This window comes from Protopterus annectens, chromosome 7.part1 (assembly GCF_019279795.1).
Source record: "Protopterus annectens isolate FY-2018-M chromosome 7.part1, PAN1.0, whole genome shotgun sequence".
Classification (NCBI taxonomy): domain Eukaryota; kingdom Metazoa; phylum Chordata; order Ceratodontiformes; family Protopteridae; genus Protopterus; species Protopterus annectens.
The window spans coordinates 179,155,705-179,176,911 of record NC_056740.1 but is presented as its reverse complement, the minus strand read 5'-3'; the positions used below and the strand labels follow the sequence as shown (position 1 = coordinate 179,176,911).

At 40.5% G+C, this 21,207-nt stretch overlaps 1 protein-coding gene across 1 annotated transcript in view; it reads right to left on the bottom strand.

Annotated features, from left to right (window-relative positions):
- TMCC1 (transmembrane and coiled-coil domain family 1) overlaps positions 1-20,893 on the bottom strand; it is a 205,104-nt gene extending 184,211 nt beyond the window's left edge. The window contains exons 1-2 of the mRNA XM_044078627.1: positions 20,719-20,893; positions 3,296-4,227 (exon numbers count right to left, since the gene is read on the bottom strand). Of these exons, the coding sequence (XP_043934562.1) occupies positions 3,296-4,227; positions 20,719-20,757 (971 nt within the window). The 5' untranslated portion in view covers positions 20,758-20,893. The remainder of the gene's footprint in view (positions 1-3,295; positions 4,228-20,718) is intronic.
- Positions 20,894-21,207: the final 314 nt, after the last annotated feature.

The following is a 21,207-nucleotide window of genomic DNA, read 5'->3' as shown; positions in this document are numbered from 1 at the left end:
ATGAAAATTAAGACTGCATGCTTTGAGTTTACACTTAGCAGGCTATAATAACAAATTACAAAGGAGGTTTCCCTATGTGAGAATTCTGTTTTTTGCCCTGTTTCTGACAAATCTTTGTAAACGTATCTCTTGGACAAGTTGCACAACTACAACAGTATTTCTAAAACTGAGAAATGCAAAGGGTTTTCATGGGGTACACAGCAACTTTTTCTATTGCACCTTACCCCATTGACTTTAGTTACAGAAAAACAAATTAAAACTGAATATATTAGAAAGCAGTACAGTAGAAACAGGTTTAAAGTTTTGGTACCACGTACTGCAACAAACATCCTATTTTGCATGTCTGCACTGCAAGCAGGGGGCAGAAATGGGTATCACTCAAAGCTTATAACATATACAGACCGTCTCAAAGGCAGAGTTTCCATGTTGTACAGCTGGTGTTGTCAGTAACAACACAGCTAATAGTCGTTCCATAGTAACATCTGTTTGGGTGTATACTGTACACATGTAGTGCAGACACTTGCCTTTACAGTGCAGTCTGTCAATATACAAAATTTCTCCCCTTTGTCCTTCTTAAACCCTTTGGTATATAACAGAGGAATGATTGGAGTGCACAACAGAAAATAATAAAGGAAATGCAAACGTTAATGACAATGGGAAAGAATGTGATAATACATGTACAAACATTTGCAATGATAAAGTAATTAAAAAGTGAGAATCATGAGAGAGACAAAAGGGTTGCCTGCAAAGCAAGCACAAAAAAGACTGCAAAGAATATACAAAAAAGTCTGCAAATATGATGATTACTCAAAATTCGGACTTCTGCTGACTGAGAATGAAGAACCCATGCACCTACCCCTTTGAAAACTGACTCAGTCATTAGAAACTTGAATTATCCTTTTATCACCATGTATCCACTGTAATCAGGAACTCCTTTTATCTTGCCAGACTAATCACCAGGGGTACATCTCCTAGGTCAAAGGAAGTAATCAGTTCTCTCTACTCCTCCCTCATCAGACCCAAGAGAACAATTCCTCCCTTTGGGATGCATTTGTCTAGCACATGACTCAGATTGAGAGATTGCAGCCCTTCCTCATTAAGACAATAATGGGCATGTCTTTTTTGAACTACATAGACCACCTTAAACATCTCTCTTCTGTTTCATACAGACTGTTTAGAGGGGACGTCATCTGCCTAGCCTACAGAGCCTAGAAGGATTCGGTCCTAAGTGACCTCCTGCGCACGCACACAAAACAAATGCCTGCTCAGGAGATCCAAAAATCCTCCAAAACATAAACAGGATCTGCTGGCAAGTACCTCTCCCAGACAATCAATCTTTTATGGAACAGTGCCCCTGGCATACTAAGCATAACCTGGACAAATGGATGGGAAATTGCAGATACACCGCAGGTATGTCCCCCGTAAAACCCTCACTGAAAGGGGTAAAAACTAGTAACTATTCATGTTGATATGTACTTACAAACTAGGATCTTGCAGCTAGGCAACAAATGATCCACCAAATCAATAGCCTAGTACTAACTTATGAAGAAACTCTATTATGCTATGTGTGATTTGTTACAAATCACAAATGAAAGTATGAAACAATTCAACCTCAAATGATGTTTTGACATAAAAAAAAAGAATACCAGTAAAGGCCTATACACATTTTTCAAAAACAGATGCAGAGATTCCCAAATTTCTCAGAAATAATGCATATTTTGATGGAAGGGGGGGGGGTTGAAAGCTTTGGAAGCTTCACACTGTGTGACATATCTAACAGTAAAATCTGTACCTGTTGGAGTGACTGTGAAACTTTAGAAAACCTGCAGATAAACTAATGGGACAAGTGATGAATGGAGATAAACCGACTAAAGTTATAAACTGCATTTCCCTTTCAAGTAACACTCATCATCCCAGAATCACAGAAATGGCATATCACTGGCACAAGTTAGAGTCAATACTACATACTAAAAAGATGATGTACCCACTGGAACTACGACTTTTGCTATTGCTTTAAGTGTTTTCTAGGCATGAGTTACATAAAGAAATACATGACAGTCTTTTATTCTGTCATCCTATGCCTGGACATACAACTCTAGAAACTATTTTTAAAGTTGAAAATTGTATTCAAGTAAATAAATTGGACTGGAGTTGGTGTGTTGGAATAAGCGTGAATGCACCAGAAGCCACAACTAGTTCTAAGAAAGAACTTGGGTTATATCTAGGGCACACAACTTTCTGGACCAGAATGCAAATCACATGACTTATAAGCTTGCAAGATGGTTGTGTACCAGGTTTGGGGGGGGGGGGGGGTGCATGCAGGCATTTATTATTCTTGATACTTGGATACGCACCTACATTTTAAAAACACTTTTATTGCAGTTGATAACACTGCTAATGCTTGCAAGAAATGTTGTCCCAAGTGTAAAAAAAAAAAAAAAGTGTGGCCATGATGTCACTGATTAAGAGACACAAGGCCCCAGTAGAGTACCAAGCAAAACGGGCTCAAGTGTTGCCCTTCAGCACTAGTAACAGGCAGAGCTATAGCAAAACTGAGGACTCAAGATGAAGACCAAAAATGGTTCTCAGCAGAAAGTAAAACAAGAAAGAAATGCAATTAAGTGTATCTTACGAAGTGTAGTGAGGAACTACTTTCTACAGTTTAACACAGCTATTTTATTTTAGTTTTTATTTAACATGATTTCCAATGTAGTATGCATGTATAATATTTTAGGACATGAGCATTGGCTCTAGTCTTGATAAACTAGCATTAGTATCATTATCCCCAAATTATCTCTGAATACACTGGTAAGAAATCTCACAAGAAGTACATGATTAGTGAAAATCTGGGAAACAGTGGTGTACAGTATGCAACCCCTAACATTAGCAAGCCCAGCAGGCATGCAGGTAAGTGAAGAAGATGGCTGAAATATGTGTAAATAAAAACAGTACAAATTGCTCCTTGTTCTACTACCACTTGTACCATAAAACTATCCTTTCTGGGATCATATTTTCTGCTGGCAGTCCCTCCCCCAAACCCTATTCTTATTGGACGAATCACTAGCCAAAGCTGTTTCTACCCATTTCACTCATCTAAACATTACGGAAGTATTGTATGGTAAAGTAATGTATGGAAGTAAAGAAAGACAGTAACTTCCTGGTGATTGACAGCAGTTTTCCTGGTCTTGTGTCAGCACCCCACCACTAATGAACAACTCTTGACATGTAAATGGAAAACAGCATAAGGATCTTAATGTGGAATGTCTTACATAATACATTTTAAACAAATCCTTACCTGTACCGTTCCTCCTGTAAAGCCTGCATTATTAATGTATTTTCCCTTTGATAGTGAGTTTTCAGGTCTTCAAATGACTCCTCCAAACGGGTCTGTGTCTCTCTTAACTCCTGAATTTCGTGCAATATTGCATCAAACCCTGAGCTCTGCATTTCCAGAGTATTTGTTTTGGAGCTAGGGGGTCCCCCTGGTGCACCTGTAGTGCTAATAGCCCCTGCAGAACCAGAGGTGGCACTTGAACAGTCATCATCCTCACTGCCATACTTGAGGCTCGGCAAATTACTAAGGACACCTAAAGATTTATTTGCATCTTCTGGCTGCACATCTTCCAAACCATCCTTGAGATTTGATATGTTGTCTGCGCTGCCAAACTTGTTCTTAATTATTGATGCAATTTCACGAGGTTTGGAAACCACTGCACCAGCAGCTGAGTGGGTGGCGTGTGAAAAACTGGAAAGCCCACCTTTCACACTGTCCACTACCCCCTCGCTGAAGCCTGTGACCTTTGCACCTACATCCTTCAGGCCTTGGTGCATGTCTCTGAAGACATCCTTGGGCTGCCTGGGGATCCCATTCTGCTCCACCTCCCGCAATTTCCTGTGGTAGTGCTCCAATTTTCTCTGCAGCTGCAGAATAGTCTGTGCCGACTTTTGGTTCTTCTTTTCAAAGACTTGTTTGATGCGGGTGCTCTGCTGCTTATCAGCATTATTGGCAAGTTTCAAATACTCCGCGACATTGTCATCCCGGGCTGTTTGTTCAATGCGAATCTGCTCAGTAAGCTTAAGAATCTTCTGCTGTAATTGCATTATGGCGGCTTTAGTCCGCTGGGGGTCTGGGGTTCCATCAACACAATCCACGTTAACGTTTCCATCAGTACTGCAGGCCACAGCATTTGTTGCCTGTGCCAGGCTGTTTACTTCTAATCGCTCAATCTAAAAGAAAAAGGAACAAAGTCAGATGTCAGCTTTAAATTCATGCCTGCTATAAAAAGAATAATTCAACATCCCAGAAAATCAAAACAGGTAAATTTTTGAAATCTATTCAAAGTATTACATGCATAAAGGAAGCTTCTTTTATTTTCATCAGTCCAGGTTTTCAGATAGTTAGCAATGGTTACAAGAACTAAAAATAACCAGGTAAGACATGTAGAAAAATAACCAACACAGTCCTTACATACAGCTCACCCAGAATTACTTTTAATCCACATTTTTCCTTACAGATGTTAAAAAGTCTCAGAACACCTAAATGAAGATCACTTACGGGGTAATGTATGCCAAAGTTTATGACCAAAACAGCGAAGCAATACAAATGGCAGGCAAACAGCTTAAACTAATAGCAAAAACAAGTGTATCAAAGTAAACGCAGATGTGTGCAATCTACAAAACTCTCATACATACCCAAGGTACCCTCCCCATTGGCATACTAAGCATGTGCATATAAATGGAACAAAATACACTGACCCTTCTGACATTGCCTACATCTTGGCTGACAGGTTAAGTGCAAATTTCTCCCCCCCTCACCACCTACAGGGCCTATTACCATTCCAGGGGATTGTGTAAGTCCAATTATTACTGATACATTGGTTAACAAGGCTCTATCTAAAGCTAAAAACACTGCCTCCATGGGACCAGATGGTGTCCCAGGCTGTGTCATACGCGAGCTCCAAAAGGAATTAACCCAGCATCTTAATACCCTGTTCAGTCTCAGCCTCTCCACAGGATATGTGCCCAGAGAATGGCGCACGGCAACGGTGGTCCGGAACTACCGACCAATAAGCCTGACCAGTCTGATCTGTAAGGCTATGGAGAGAATCATTATGGAACTCATAAATGGAGAGATTGAGAACCTCCAGTCTGGACCCCACACAGTTCGGCTTCGTCAAGGGCAGATCATGCCTCCTGAACCTGGTGGATTTCTTTGAGACAGTTACTCAGGCTATAGATAAGGGAAAGGAGGTACACATGGCTTACCTTGACCTTGCTAAAGCATTTGACACCATTCCCCATTCGGGTATTATTGATAAGCTCACCAGCCTGGGCATAAACCCTTACATCACAAGATGGATCGAAAACTGGCTCTCAGACAGATCCCATAAAGTAAGAGTAGCAGGATCTATGTCTGAATCCAGACCAGTAACGAGTGGTGTGCCTCAGGGCTCTGTCCTGGGGCCCCTCCTGTTTGGCATATACTACTTCTCAGAAGTACAGGCAAGCACGGAAGGGCTGTGGCTGACTAAGTTTTCAGACGACTGCAAACTGGGTGCTATAATAGAATCTCCGGCCGACATGGAGATCCTCCAGAAGGGCCTAAATGAGATTGATGCATGGTGTCAAAGCCATGGTCTCAAGCTAAATGCAAAAAAATGTGTAGTAATCCCCTTTGGAAAAAAACAGAGTACCCGCAAACTACAACACAGTAGGTAATCCCCTGAAATCTGAAGAAGAAATAAGGGATCTAGGGACCCAAGTAGATAGCCAGCTTTCCTTTGATAACCATGTTGCCAAAGTGGTTATAAAATCCTTCTATGTGACCCATCTGATCATGAAAGGGTTCGCATCAAGATCTAAGGATGTAATGGTGCCCCTCTACTCTTCCCTCATCAGACCCATTATTGAGTACAATGCACCAATTGGAATGTACCTGGCTAGACATCTCCAGCAGCTGGAGAGACCACAGAGGTACCTAACCAAGAGAATTACTGGCCTCAAACAGTTGCCCTATGCAGCACGATTGAAAAAGCTAAGAATGTTCTCTGTTGCATACCGCTTTCTCAGAGGCAATCTCTGTCTAACGTGCAGAGCCATGTCCAACCCAGAATTGTTGAACATGCTCCATCTTAGCAAAACCAAATCTACTCGAGCTACACGCTCTAGGGATATAAACCTCAACACAACAATGAATAGAACATGCTGAAGGGATAGATTCCCTTCGCAGAGACTTCCCTTACTATGGAACAGGGTCCCGATCTACATAAAAGACAGAGCCCCTCACTATCACTCTTCAAGAGGAACCTTGATGAGTGGATGGGTAACAGAAAGTTCACACCGGGGATCACACCAACAGCACTACTAGATAGGGGCCAAGGGTACTAGCTGCTAGTACAAGGGTCTAGGGAACTACTAAAGGGGCGGTGAATACCGCACAACGTGGCTGGGCTAATATATGCCTTCAGGCAGATAGCTCAGTACCAACCTATATATATATATATATATATAGAGAGAGAGAGAGAGATAGAAGGGGAGAAAGAGAGAGAAACAGATATATACTTGTTATATTCTTGAAGTCCCACTAGAGTGTACCTTACAAGACTGAGCCAGGAATATCGAAAACCCAGAAGCTCGAACAACATGAACGGTCATTGTGTAGAATCACTGTACAGTGGGGATTGGGTTTTTTGTTCCTTTCCCCACTGTAGTGCAATCTCAGAGACTGTATATATAATTAGCATAGAGCTTGCCCCTACAAAAAAGCAGGTGTTCTGTTTGTAGTTTGCTGTTCAAGTTTCAAGGTATTTGATATTCCTGGCTTGATCTTTTGGGACTTCGATATTATGACAAGGGTCCATTGTTAGTTATTTTCTAATTGAATTGTTTATGATAAGGTTTTTTTTATGTATGTCACTATATGTACTTAAGAGTAATTGTGTATTTTATTCTTTAAATGTGCAATGAGATGCTGATGTCATCTGGCTTCATGGGTATCTCAAGTTCATTTGAGTTTGAGAAAAAAAAAATGCACTACATACCTCTCGGCCTCTCAGCATAAGAAATCTGGACAAAGCCTAAAATAATGGGGTGCCAAAAGATATGGACAAATTTTATATACAGCTCTTAAAACCTTAGAAAGTTGTTAAAATAGCAGGACTTGTACTGCATGCATTTTCTGAAAACTATAAAGTCTGAAATTTATTGACTTCAATCTTCAGTGATTTGCCAGAAAACCATAAATATTATAAGGAACAGACCAAAAATATGAGGGAAAAATCTGGACATTTGAGAGGTATGAATCACAAAGGTATACATAGTATTCTTTAGAAGTTACCCCCCCCCCCCCCCCACACACACACACACACAGAAAATACACACATTTGCAATACATCAAGAACATGGACACGGGAAAAACAGTTGTGCAAAAACTACAAAAAGGCATGCCAACTTTAAACACAAAACAGACTAGCCTCCATTCAAAAACATGTAAATAAGGCAGCATTTAAGCAAAATACAGTTTCCACTGGAAGGTAGTTTGGGACCATGGAACACACTAAGCTGTCTGGCTTACTGTTCTAACTGAACAATTAAGGATTTGTGTGTCACTGTGCATTTAAATTCTGAGGTGCTGAATTCTTCCCCATGGGAAAATTACACAGCTCCCATGTATACTTCACAACCTTGTAGACACCGAAAAGAAGAAGAAGAAGAAGAAGAAGAAGAAGAAGAAGAAGAAGAAGAAAGGCCCTTGAAAAACAGGAGAATCCAGCTCAAAATCTGGACATCTAATAAGCATAAACATTTGAATACCATATAGTATATGACTCTTCCCACTTTTGGTAGGAATGTGGGATACTAGTCAAACATATTTTAAAAACAGAGTGGCAAAATGATGGGAAAATATAAGCAAATTATTGAACAGATGGTGTAAAATCTGTACACTTCCATGAAGTGTACAGAAAAGTTCTACCACACAAGGTCATTTACTTTTGCTTTAGTAAAAGGGATTTGTTAAATGTGCAACCACTTTCTTTAAATTATTGCTACCACCAGTAATATGAATAGGTAAAATGGTTTTCTGTGTGCAAGATAGCTTCAAAAATTGTTTGTGATGAGGGGGATTTTGAAAATTGTGTGAAGGGGTAAGTCAAGTCTGAAAACAGGGATATACCTCCAAAAAGGGGGACATCCTACGAGGCCTGAACATTTCTCCAAAATAGGGACAATTGAGAGGTTTGCATATCTTGGAAATGGCTGTGCAAGCAATTTTGTGTAAATTCACCTCTGTTTTGCCAGTATCTTTATAACTGAGGCATACAAGCATCAGCTGTGGGGTTTTCTTTCCCTCTCTAAGAAACAACTGCAGCATAAACTTTTTATAGCACCAGTACTGATGAGCTAGTGGACTACATAATTACACATACAGAATAAAATAAATAAAACAGAAATGGGAACTATGTCTGCAATTTTGATGAATCTTTCTCACATAAAAACACAAGGAAAGCTTCAAGTCATATGACCAAGTCATTATCGGTGTAAACTCGTCTTTGATGCTCCAAAGATTCAAAGGCTGTGGCTTTATCTTCACACCAGTTGTTCTTGTAATACCGTCAATGTTGCATTAAAGGACGATGTGCTCATACTCCTGACCTAGTTAAAAGTTAAAGATTCCAGGGACATTATCAAAAACATAGCAGGGGATTTCCCCAGGTATCCTGCTCAAAATTTCCCTGGTCTGTGTAAATAACTATGTCAGGTTTCCACTGAAAGTGGGTGGCGGAGAGAAAGAAGCAACTTCTACAGAGAACACTACCATATTGGGGGACTACTGACAGGCTCATTAAGCCAGCAGTTCGAGATTCTTTTAGCAAGGACACTAGTGGGGAGTAAATATTATAGGAGGAAGACACAACCTTTACAAAGACATACTACTGAAAAGAAGACGGGCTGAAAATGGATGTAAGGAGACACAAACACCATACATAGTTTCCTAGGATGGAGAGATAACAAGCAAATAATGGGATGGAATCAGACAAGAATATTAACTCAGCCCCCCCCCCCTCCCCCAAAAAGATCAAGAACATGAATAGATGCAAGACTATGCCTGCAGCTACTAAAGTGATGCAAAGCACTTAGCAACAAGATTTCTAAAGGAGACAGTGGTCAATAGAAGGGGTGTGGGGCATGGTTATAGATGTGTCCCTTCAAGTTGTATGTGATGACTGAAAAAATGTTTAAAGAAAGGATGGTAAATGTCTGGGACTTCATCTGGTTGGATAAGGGTATTTTCAACTACCAATAGCATGCATACATGTCCCAGAAGGGAAAACACAGCCCTTGGCAGACAGTGCATCTTTACTCATAGTATTTCAGACTAGGGATGAGATTCGGTCCATTCACAGGAGGAAGTAAACAAATACAAGAACCCTATTTGGTGCAAAACAATAAGCAATGCAGCAGGGTACAAAAGTAAACCTAACACAACCTGTGCTAACACGGCAGAGAAAGACAACACTTTATAAAGAACATGCAGTTGGAGGAAAAGGTTCACTGCAACGTAAGGAATACTTTAGCAAATGGATGTGTTGGTTTGCGCTACATGCTATATTGATACCAAAATGGTCAGAAAACAAAAGCATGCATACGTGCTTGACATACTGCAGCTTTGTTAGTAACTAAAAGTAGAATTTACAAGTCGAAGAGTGTAAGTGATTGCCACTTACCAAACCTTTCCTTTTCTAAAGTTAGACTAAAATAAACGCCATTTGGTAAAGATGGTCAAGGCGGATATGAAGTACCAACAAAATCTGTAAGAACACATTTGCTATTTCTAGCACATTAAGAGAGAAATTTAAGACCCACAGACAATCAGTAAAAATACTGGTCAAGGTGTCAGCAAAACTAAACAACAACATATAGGCAACTATGAAATGGTAATACCAGGTTAGCTTCTGTTCAGAGGAGATGGACAGGAAATAAGGGCTGTAAGGGAGAAACATACAGTAATGGCAATACTGCAGATATGCAGAGTTATGGACAAGATAGGCAAAGTCATTGTTCATTATAAGGCATGACCTAAAGACTGCAAACCTGCAAATCAGATATGCTGCAGACGGAAGAAAAACAGAATAATCAAGTAGTAAAGGGTAAACGAATGCCTTCAACTAAAAACACAGCAACTAAAATGTTTAAAATAAAAGTGATAACACGGGGCCAGTCACATCTAAATTTAAGTCAATAAAATATGTAATACATGAAGTGATTTAATGTCAGTCATTTCAATATTTCTGAAACATTATTAAATAAGTCTAATACTTCTGTAAACTAAACCAGAGGGTACTGACTGTGAGCATTGTCTTCAGACTTCTCAGTGAAATGAGCACTTTCAATTCAGAAAAAACACACCAACAATAAGAAGGCTGGAACAAAGTGGAGATTATGGTACTGGGTAATTACAACAATGCTTCAGAAGTCATGTGAGGTGTGTGTCTGGGATGAGGTATGCAAGTACTATGTATTATGGTACAGCACTAGCAAACTTGAAAAGCATGACATATTCACAAAGGGAACCAAGGCATAATGAATATTCTGCTGGAAGGGGTGGTGAAATTAAGTTCTACAAAGGAGTTTAATAATGTCCGGAAACGGAGAAATAAGAATAGTAAAGAGCAGCTACAAACAGCCAGCTGCAAAATTCTGGAAGACTTAATGAATCAAATGCAATCAGCCTTCACCATCTAACCATAAACATTAAGCAAATGAGTATAAACAAGACATTACAGTGTAAAACAAAAAGGATGAAAGGGTCCAAAAGTGTAACACCATATGGAAGGAGACTGGTACATGAAAAATTAAAAAATACAACACTGTGAATGTGCAGGGAATAATAAATGGGACAAGATGAGAGCTGCCTTTAATCTTTTTTTTTTCCCTTGGGGGAGCAGAGAAAGCCTCCCACACTCCCAAAACTTAATTATATCAACTGTGAGACTGGCATACCTTAAGAAAAGGGAATACTCCGAGAAACCTCAATCTCAGTATTTGTACAAGTCTGCATTTTCAGTCATTCATGACTTTTAGAATATCAAATGCTCACCCAAGATAAAAAGAGCCAAGATATACAAAAGAAAAATAATAAAACTAAAAAATTGAAGGAATATGTGAGGGGGATACAGCTAACCAGGAAGAGACAGATATTCTTAAAGTAAACTTCAACTTTCATAGAGAATGAAAAAAGACCATTAAATGTGAAGTGCACGAGGCATGGGTGGGGATAACATTTCTTGCAAGCATAGCTCTCAACTGTCCTGATTTTCAAAGAATAATCAGATTTATGACTCATATTTTTTTGGCCTTTTCCCCTCATAAAATTTGTGGTTTTCTGGCACATCACTGAGGACTGAAGTCATTAAATAACGACAAGACATTTCAGTTTCACACTTCATGACATTTCAGTTTCAGACTTCATATCTGTAAGAAAATGCACTTGTGCAACATCTTCTTTCTAGCAACTTTGTACATTTATAACAGCAATATTTAAAATTTGTCCCTATTTTGGGGACTGTGTCCCCCGTTATTTTTGGGTTTATCCAGATTTCTTATGCTAAGAGGTCAAGAGGTACGCTTGCGTGGTAAAAGGTGGGTGAAGTACTCCTTAATATTTCTGTACAGTGAAGTGTGTGGGGGGGTCAGGGGTGGGAGTAGTGCTTCTTTGGTAACATACCTGAAGAAATATAACAGGAGGCCAAGCAACAGAGTCAGACAAGGTGAAGGCCAAGGAGGGGCTCCTGCAGTATCAGCTAAATGGTCTCTAATTTTCACAGTGCAGGGTGATAGATGTAACCCTGAAATGTAGTATGATTAGCCTGAATTACAGTTGTACAAGTTGAACTTAGCACAACAGTAGAAGTTTGAATTATCACTGCTGCAGTACCCCAAGCTGTATGGGTCATCTCTGCCAAGGACATAACAGCTGACTAGCTTCAAAAGTTTCAGGGCACTTTCCATGCACTCAGTCAAGCAGTTCAAGCAGAGTTGACTAAAACACAAGTTTTGGTGCAAAGCCCTTCGGAGCTTTCTTGCCAGCAGAGAGAGGGAGGGAGGCTGAGCCCTGAAAAGACAAGGCTAGAAATAACTAAAAATAAATGGCCACACCCTGGCATACAAAAAAAAACACCAAAAAGGGGGAATGGAGGGAAACAGGGAGCAGCTACTGCAGCAGTGATCATTCAAACATCTGCTGTTATGGTAAGTTCAACTTACACAAGTGTACTATGTTCTCCATGTTGAGTACTGCTGCAGTAACCTTAGCTATCTGAGTAGATTCACCAAAGTTAACTGTATTTGGAAGGTGGAAAGAGAAGGTCCAAGAGACTCTGGAGAATGGTCCTAGCAAAGCATAATCTAAACCTACAGAAAGAATCAAGCTTAAACTGCTCTGTAAAAGTATGCACAGAGGACCGATTAGCAGCTTCCAGAACACTTCTAGAATCCAACCCTTTCCAAAAAGCCATAGAAGAAGACAAGGTCCTTGTAGAGTGGGTCTTGACACTGTCTGGAATAGATTTGTCATGGTGTGTATAAGCAAAGGCAATGGCCTTAGACAACCATTTGGAAATGGTCTGTTTTGACACCAGTTGTCCCTTTATTACCTTCACAAGAAATTAACTACTGATCTGATGAGCTAAAATACTTAACAGCACCTGAGCTGTCTGTGGACATCCAAGGCATGAAGTATACTTTATATCCTTTATCCTTCATTTTTAGGTTCAGAAAAGAAAAACGGAGATGGATAGTCTGACTTAACGTAAACTTTGATACCACTTTAGACATAAAAGAAGAAGGATTAGTTCTCAAAGAAATCCTGTCCTTGCGGAAAATGAGGTAGGGTTGACTCACCATAAAAGCTTGCAACTCAGATACACTTCTTGCACAGGTCTGAGCAATCAATAAAACTGTTTCCATGTTAAGAACATCAAGACAGCCAGATCACCTGGCTCAAAAGGAGCAAGTGTCAGCTTCTCTAACACAAAATTAAGATCTCAAAAAGGAGCAACCAGTTTACTTAGAAGCCTCTTATACAAAACCCCTTTTAACAATATTTTGACATGTGACTGCCTTGAAAGAGGAGGATCAATGGGCAGAAATGCTGAAATGTGTGATAAAATGAACGCTGACAGAGGAATAAGAAAGGCTATAAGATAGTAACTCATACAAATATCGCGAAAACAGAGAAGTAGTAGCCCTGAACGGGTGCTGGTTATGTTGTTGCCCTTTTCTAGTAGCAGGCATTTTTGCCTCCATTAGTATCTGCTACACGTCCTCCAAACACAGGTGCCTAAAAGGAATTAAGGCCCTGTCATCCATGCAGTCAACTGAAGATAACTGATGTCGAGGTGTATCAAACACCCTTGTTCTTGTGTGAGTAGATCCATTCTGTGAGGAGCCTTGCAGTAACTGCCCCTGGACATTACCAAAAGAAAGGAGAACTACGGTTGCCTGGGCCAGAGGGGAGGCATCACAATTATTTTTGGAGATTCGGATTTTCAGAAATAGCCTGGTTGTTAGGGGAAAGGGTAGAAAGGCATACAGGAACATTCCTGTCCAAAAAATGAAAAGGCATTTGATTTCCATCCCTTCTTGCATGGAGTCCTGGAACAGAATTTTGGAGTAAAAGAGGTCTACTTCAGGAAATCCCCATAAATGGATCAAATCTTGGAAGACCCCCCCCCCCCCCCCCCAGTCAGAATTAGTTTCCATTTATGAGGGTCTGCCCTGGTCCTACTCAGTTTGTCTGCCAGACAATATTGCTCTGATGGAATGCAGGATCCTTGTAGAGGTTAGTCTGTAAAGAGGGTACTACCTGGTTCAACCTTGTTTGTTGATGTACCACATTCACTGTGGTATTGTCTGTAATCACTTAAACAGGTCCCGGGGACCAAAGATAGTTCAGATAACTGTCTCCCCTGTACAAATGAGGAAACTATGTTATTTAAGCACACTAGATTACTCGCAGGAAGAAAATGAAGATAAAACATCCCTCATACTTTCACAATATGTCAGAATAAACTTTTTAAAATTCTGAGGTTCAAAGATGCAGAAGTATACACGTTTTCCCCTATCTATCCATAAGTTTCTCAATCCTTGATTAATTCCAGTCCTATTCTTTCTAAAACATGCTTTACAGCAGAGAAGTCAACTAAGACTATAACTGCTGAGACAGGTTTGGGAATAGTGTATAAAAATTTAAAAGACTGAGGAACTTTAAACATCCTAGCTGCCTTTTATGAACAGCTGGTTGACTATCAGGAAAACTGCAGGCAGTAACACACACATCCACTAAAGCAGACAGGACAGGAAGAACAAGTGTTGATTCTGAAAAATCCTTCTGTAACAACTCTTCAGTACTTTTTGAGGGACTGAGAAATCTCAGTATTCTCTTACTGAAAACACTGGCATTCTAGCAATGGTCTCAGAGAAAGAGAAGCTCCCAAATGAAGAATCAGAAATAGAGCTCTCCTCTGAGACTGAAGCAGAAAACCCTGAATCTGTCCCTACATCTTCCTCTTCAGAATCAGACTCTAGACTCTCTTCAGGAAATGTGGCAGCTCTCTTTCTTTTACTGTAAACTACTCTACAATAAAGATTTAACAGCTTGAATCAAACCCTGAGCCAGTAGGCTACTCCTACACAAAGGAATTTGAGGAGGAGTAGATGCATCCTTGATTTTCGGTTTCTTTTTGACAGGAAAAATGGGACCAGGTATGTTACTAACAGCAGTCGCTGCTTACTCAGGGATGGGTACAGCACTCTGACACAACAGGGAAACCTTCCCTGTTCCCTCTCCCAGGACCGACAAGAGTGGTCTTCCTTTGCTCATCACTGAGGGACCCCAACAGTTGCAGAGGACGTGGCTAACCCCTGGGTCCATAGTGGCTCTAGGTGTTACACCAGAGGGACCTGGGGTAAAAGATGAGTGGTCTGAGGTACAAAGAATGGCCACACCAAAGTCACCCACCTGCAACTGAGGCAAATTGCTAAACTTTTTCTTTTTATGGCAGGAAAAAGGACACACCGTGGGTGTGACAATATGTTTCATGGTCAATCCAAAAATGGTGCCACTATCCTGGGGAAAACAAGGAACAATGCAAATAAAATTACCATTCTACAAAAAGTTCTGTAATTTATTTATTTTTTGACATAAAAGCATGGTAAAAAGCACTTTCAAACACTATGGCAGCCCTACAACCTTAAAATAACCACAATTGCTCCACAGAAAATAGTTTATCAGATAGATATCACTACTTTTAAACTTAAAGAAATAAGTGCTCTTTTTAAAAGTATGCTACAGTCTCGAGGCAAACCGTTAAACACAACACTCCCAGCTTTAAAATAACTTTCCTAAAGAGGAAAGTAATAAAACATCATTAAAAAATAAAAAAACATGGAAGTTTTTCCCCCAAAGGGAGCCCATCTATCCAGCTGAGGACAGCACAAGCAGACTGTCAATCCTCAAGAGCCTCAAAGGAGCACAGCCTTTGGTGGCAGTAAAGATCTGAAGGGTTTCGTGCCTGAACTTCTCTTTTAGTCAGTTCAGCTTGAGCTGCTTGACAGTTTGGGCAGGTGGAAGGTGCCCTGAAACTTTGGAAGCTGACCGGCTGTTACATCCTTGGTAGGATAGAACCCATATATAGTTAAGGCTAATGCAGCAGTGATTAATATGAAGAACATATATTATGACAGGAAGATTTCAAAAACAACACAGAAAAATATTTTAACTGGTAAACAAAACAAAAAAAGGTGGTACAGCTTCACAGGAGATCATAACCAAATGATTTCCACTTCTTTAGCAACTAACCCAAAGGATTGGGTCAAGGACATGCAAGGTGCTCCGCCTCCAAGGGAATTTCTATTACTTTCCACCCCCCCTACAGAAATGCATGGATAATGTGGAAGCAAGCTTAAACGCTATAATGACAAAGTAATCAGCCAAATAGATTGCTAAGATGAGGCAGGCAAAAAGTTTCTTTTCAAGGAAAGAAAGACCAGTGCAGTGCTGGGATCTATGCTGCCTCACCGTAAAAACAGCACCCGATTTCAAATAACTCAAAGAATGAAAATACAACTGAAAAAGGTATAGTGATCAACAAATTTATGGAAGCTGATTGCTGATGTAAAATAGTACAAAACTGTGAACCAGAAAGGCAGAGTGTAAACGTGCAATAACAACATCCTCAATCAACAAGGTCAGCTGCTCATATTAAACTACAAGCAAGTCAGGGAACTGAGAGAATTAGTGAAATACTGGTGCAAGGGAAGGAGTTTCAGCAAGCAAAACACAACTGATGATGACTTTACATACATGTGCTATGACTCCGTCTTGAATGTTGCATTTGGTTCTAGAGATCATATCTCTGAATGAGTAAAGCACACTGCAAAAATTAATACAATGGACAAAAAATGGGCACCCCAGTAAGAACAGCCTGAAAAAAAAATGACACTGCTACAGACACATGCAGTGAAACAGAAAATCAGAAGAAATAAAGCAGGTAAATCTGGATGGCTGCTACCCTACTGGGGTAGAAGAAAGGCAAGATAGCTGCAGATGTGTTACCTGTGAAACTAGGTATTTCAACAGGTGCTCTCAACAATAATTTCAAAAATCTACACTCACATTTTGTGTGTACACATACTTGGAGAATAAGACAGATAATTAAGCTGAGGTTGTACATTTTGACTATAATGGCTACTGTACATCCTTCATGATCTGTATCTAGAATGTATAGCATGGAATGCCTCAATGAGGAATAGTCAAGGCATTTTACTAGTGGCCCAAATGCTGAAGGGTTGATGAACAGATGGAATGAACAGCCAACTGGCAACATTGTACTTGGAAGCGTGATGTGAGCTGAATACTTGGAAGCTTGGAAATATGCACACACCTCCAGACTGGCAGCCCAGTATAAGGTATCAGAGATACTTCAGGTGCAGCTAACAGTGGGTAAGACAGCAATTCAAGTCGTAGCATGTTATAGGTCTCCAACCATGTCCCAAGACTCACACTCCATGTTCCTAAGCACCCTGGAGAATATTAGGGTGCAACTAACATTCTCATACTGGGTGACCTCAACTACCCCTCCATTAACTGGGAAAACTATTCATGTATCAATACACTTTCCCAACGGTTTCTGCAATTCATTATTTCCAATGCCCTTGACCAGCTCATTCTTACCCCCAACTAAAGGTAGCAACATCCTTGACCTGCTCACTACTAACATGGGTGACCATTGCTCTACACCAAGAGTCAACTCCTCCCTGGTTAGATCCGACCACAAACTAATCACCTTGGAAATCCACATCCCTCCCACCCACCCCACCCACAAAGGTAACCACCATGAAAAACTTCTCCAAAGCTAACTTTGGGCTCCTAAAAATAGAGGTGGCTAACTTCACGGCACCCATGTAAATGGAGAACAGTTGCATGACCATCGAACCATACACCAATGCACTGTATGAACACTTACACAAATGCATGGATCTCACCATACCCAATAGAACCAAGATGCTCTCCTCCAAAAAAAAGAAGCCAATCTGGTGGTCCCCTGCCATAAACAAACTATACAAGAGAAGGAGAAACTGATGCGGAATAAGGTGAAGTCCAAGACTGGAAAAACTCCCTTATCAGCCTCTACAAAAAGTTGAGATCCCTCATCAAATCCTCTAAAGCTAGCTAAGAAAACAGAATTGGAGCAGATAGTAAAGTCAACCACAATGCCTTCTATAGTTATGTAAAGAATCTCCACAGCAATATCCAGATTTGCTCTGAGCTACTGCACAATGGTACTTCCTATACACAGCCCAACAGATATTGCCAATATACTAGCTGACAGATTCAGTGCCAACTTTACCCCCCCCCCCCAAGACCAAGCACAATACCAGTAGATTGCCAGGCACCCAGTATTACTGCTGCACAAGTTAAAACAGCACTGTCCAAGGCCAAGAATACAGCTTCTATAGGGCCTGACAGTATCCCTGTCTGTGTTCTACATGAACTACAGAGTGAACTCCTCATCTGTATGCCCTTTTCAATCACAGCCTCACCTCAGGCTTTGCCCCTACCAAATGGCGCACCGCTACAATCATCCTTCTCCACAAAAGAGGAGCGACTACAGACCCTGGAAACTATCGCCCCACTGGCCTGACAAGTCTGATATGCAAAGCTACGGAATGCATCATCATGCACCTAATAAACAAGGATATAGGAAATTGCCAAACTCTGGATCCAACACAGTTTGGTTTTGTGAAGGGTAGATCATGCCTGCTCAACTTGGTCGACTTCTTTGAGTCAGTCACCAGAGCTGTGGATGAAGGCAAGGTGGTTCATACAGCCTACCTTGATCTGGCCAAGGCCTCTGATACCATTCCCCACTCAGAAATCATAGAAAAACTCACTAAGCTAGGTATCAACCCCTATATCACTACGTAGGTTGCAAACTGACTCATAGATAAAACCCACAGGGTGAAAGTAGCTGACTTGAAGTCAGACTGCCGACCAGTCATGAGAGGAGTCTCACAGGGATCATTCCTGGGTCCTCTCCTGTTTAGTATTGACTTCTCAGAAGTCCAGGCCAACACGAAGGGAACCTGGCTAACAAAGTTTGCAGATGATTGCAAGTTGGGCACCATTATTAACTCCCCAAGTGATGCTGACATCCCACAGAAAGGCCTCACTGAGACCAATGACTGGTGTCAGAACCATGGCCTTAAGCTCAATGCCAAAAACGTGTCAACATACCCTTTGGGAAAAACCCAGTTCCCATGAATTACCACATCGATGATAGTCCACTGAGCACAGAAGGCGTTACAAGAGATCTGGGAACACAGGTTGACAGCAACCTCTCTTTTGACTACCACATTGCCACTGTGGTCAGAAAGTCGTTCTATGTGGTATATCTCATTACTAAGGGTTTTGCATCCAGGAAGAATGAGGTCATTGTTTCCCTCTACTCTTCCCTCATTAGGCCAGTCATTGAGTACAATGCCCCATTTGACATGTACCTCAGTAGACACATGCAACAACTGGAGAGGTCGCAAAAGTACGGTCTCATATTGCCTACTTAGAGGCAATCTCTGCTTGACTTACAAAGCCATGTCTGACCTAGCTCTGTTAGAAATGCTACATTTAAAGAAATCCCAATCCCTCTGCACCACACATACTCCAGACACCTCAACCTCATTACCACAATCAGTAGAACATGCTAGAGGGGCAGGTTCATAACCCAGAGACTGCCCATGCTTGTCAAACAGAGCACCTCACTGGCCCTCTTCAAGAGAAATCTTGATGAGAGGATGTGAAATAGAAAATTCACCCCAGGGATCATTCCAGTGGCTCTACTCGACAGAGGCACTGCGAACTAATGTCGGGTGGCACAATGCCAGGGTAATCCTATGGGCTAGTCTTGTAAAATCTCCAGGGCCATTAGCCTAGTACACACCTATGAACCTATGAATTATGGACTGCGTTTAGCTTTTCTGCAGCAGTAGCACCTCCCCGGCAGGAACTCAAGTGATATGCAGATGTCAGTGTGCTTGGAATATGATGTGCTACAACCTGGCAACCTTCATTAGAAATACATTCACTGTACTGAGATGTGAGCTGAATAGCACACCTCTGGAAATATAAGCAAGGTTTCAATTAACCTACTTCTGAAGTTTCAGTCAGTTCACTTGCAAAGCTGTCGAGATATGAGCATGTTTTTATTGCAATTTCCTGCTAACTCCCACTGGATTTTTCTCCTTTGAGATTCACTGTCCAACAGCCACGCTGAAAGAAGTTTTCAGATGACCAGTCTGGTAACAATATCTTCAACAGGTACAGTACTACTGCCTGTCATATCCTGAATGAGATGTCAATCAACCAAGAAACACCTTACCACCTACAAATACAGATGTCCACAAGACAGGAATGACTTAAATATCAGTTTTATAGGAGCTCTGCAGTTAACAAAAATACATTTACAGGGCAGCCCATGACATGTGTGAATTACAGACTTCACACACTTTCACTATGAGCTAGCTTGTGTAAAATTCCATCTGTAAACTGGATGGCATGAAAGCATTTAACATCAAAAGTGAACAAGTGACTCACTATGCCAAAGAAAAACAATTCACTCAGCTAACAGTTCAACAACAAAAAAAAAGACTGTTGCAACAAACTACACTAGCACATGCCCTGCATTTACTTTGGTTAATAGCATTAGATCACATTTAACAAAAACTATCCTACTTGTGGGAAGGTTTGTACAACACTATTTGTAGAAAGTCCTGAGGCCAGAGCAGTTTCTTGAAAAAAGAATGATACAACGTCAAAGGACAAAACAGTACTTCCATCTACACAGCACAGGTATCACCGTCTCAGAGTAAAATAAATTAATGAATAATAAATTAATGCAAAATATTAAAATTCTCAAACGGAAAAATATTTTTGGTCACAGAATATACTTGCAGTTTCATTTTGTGCATAAATAATGGATACAACACTGAATGGATAATGAAAGTAACAAAGTCAACAAAAAACTATTATACTGTAGGCTTCATCATAGACACTGTACAGAGGACAGTGTTTCTTTCATTGTTTAATGCTATACAGATACACATCTAAAGAGCACAAAACAAATTTACCAAACTCTGGGGAAAAAACACTTCTTTCTATCTTACCTTTCCTTTCTTCTGCTTAATAATCTTCTCCCAGAGCATGTCCCCCTCCAGGAGAAAGACTCTCTCAACTACCACTGTGCAGTAACAGTGTTGCCTTGTTTCACTTCCAAACACAGCTAAACAAATGCTCCATGTACCAGTGAAAGCAGCTACACCTGAAACTATGAATCATTTACTTTTCACTGCTTACCTCCTCCCCCAGGGGAGGTGCTATGATCAAAGCATGCACCAGTAAAAAAGAAATAAACAATGACATCATCCCTAGAAAACCAAGTCTACTTATTTTAATGTTTCAAAAGTAACAAAGGTCAGTTTACACAAGAATGGCCCTAACATTTTGATGGTTCTGCAAGCAGTTTTATGTGGAAGATAGAAACTCTAACTAAAATGAGTACAATAATTGTGTGTGTGTTTTAGTTTTTTTTTTTTTTTTTTTTTTTTTTTTATTTGTTTTTTTTTGGGGGGGGGGGTATCTTAGTGTCAAGCAAC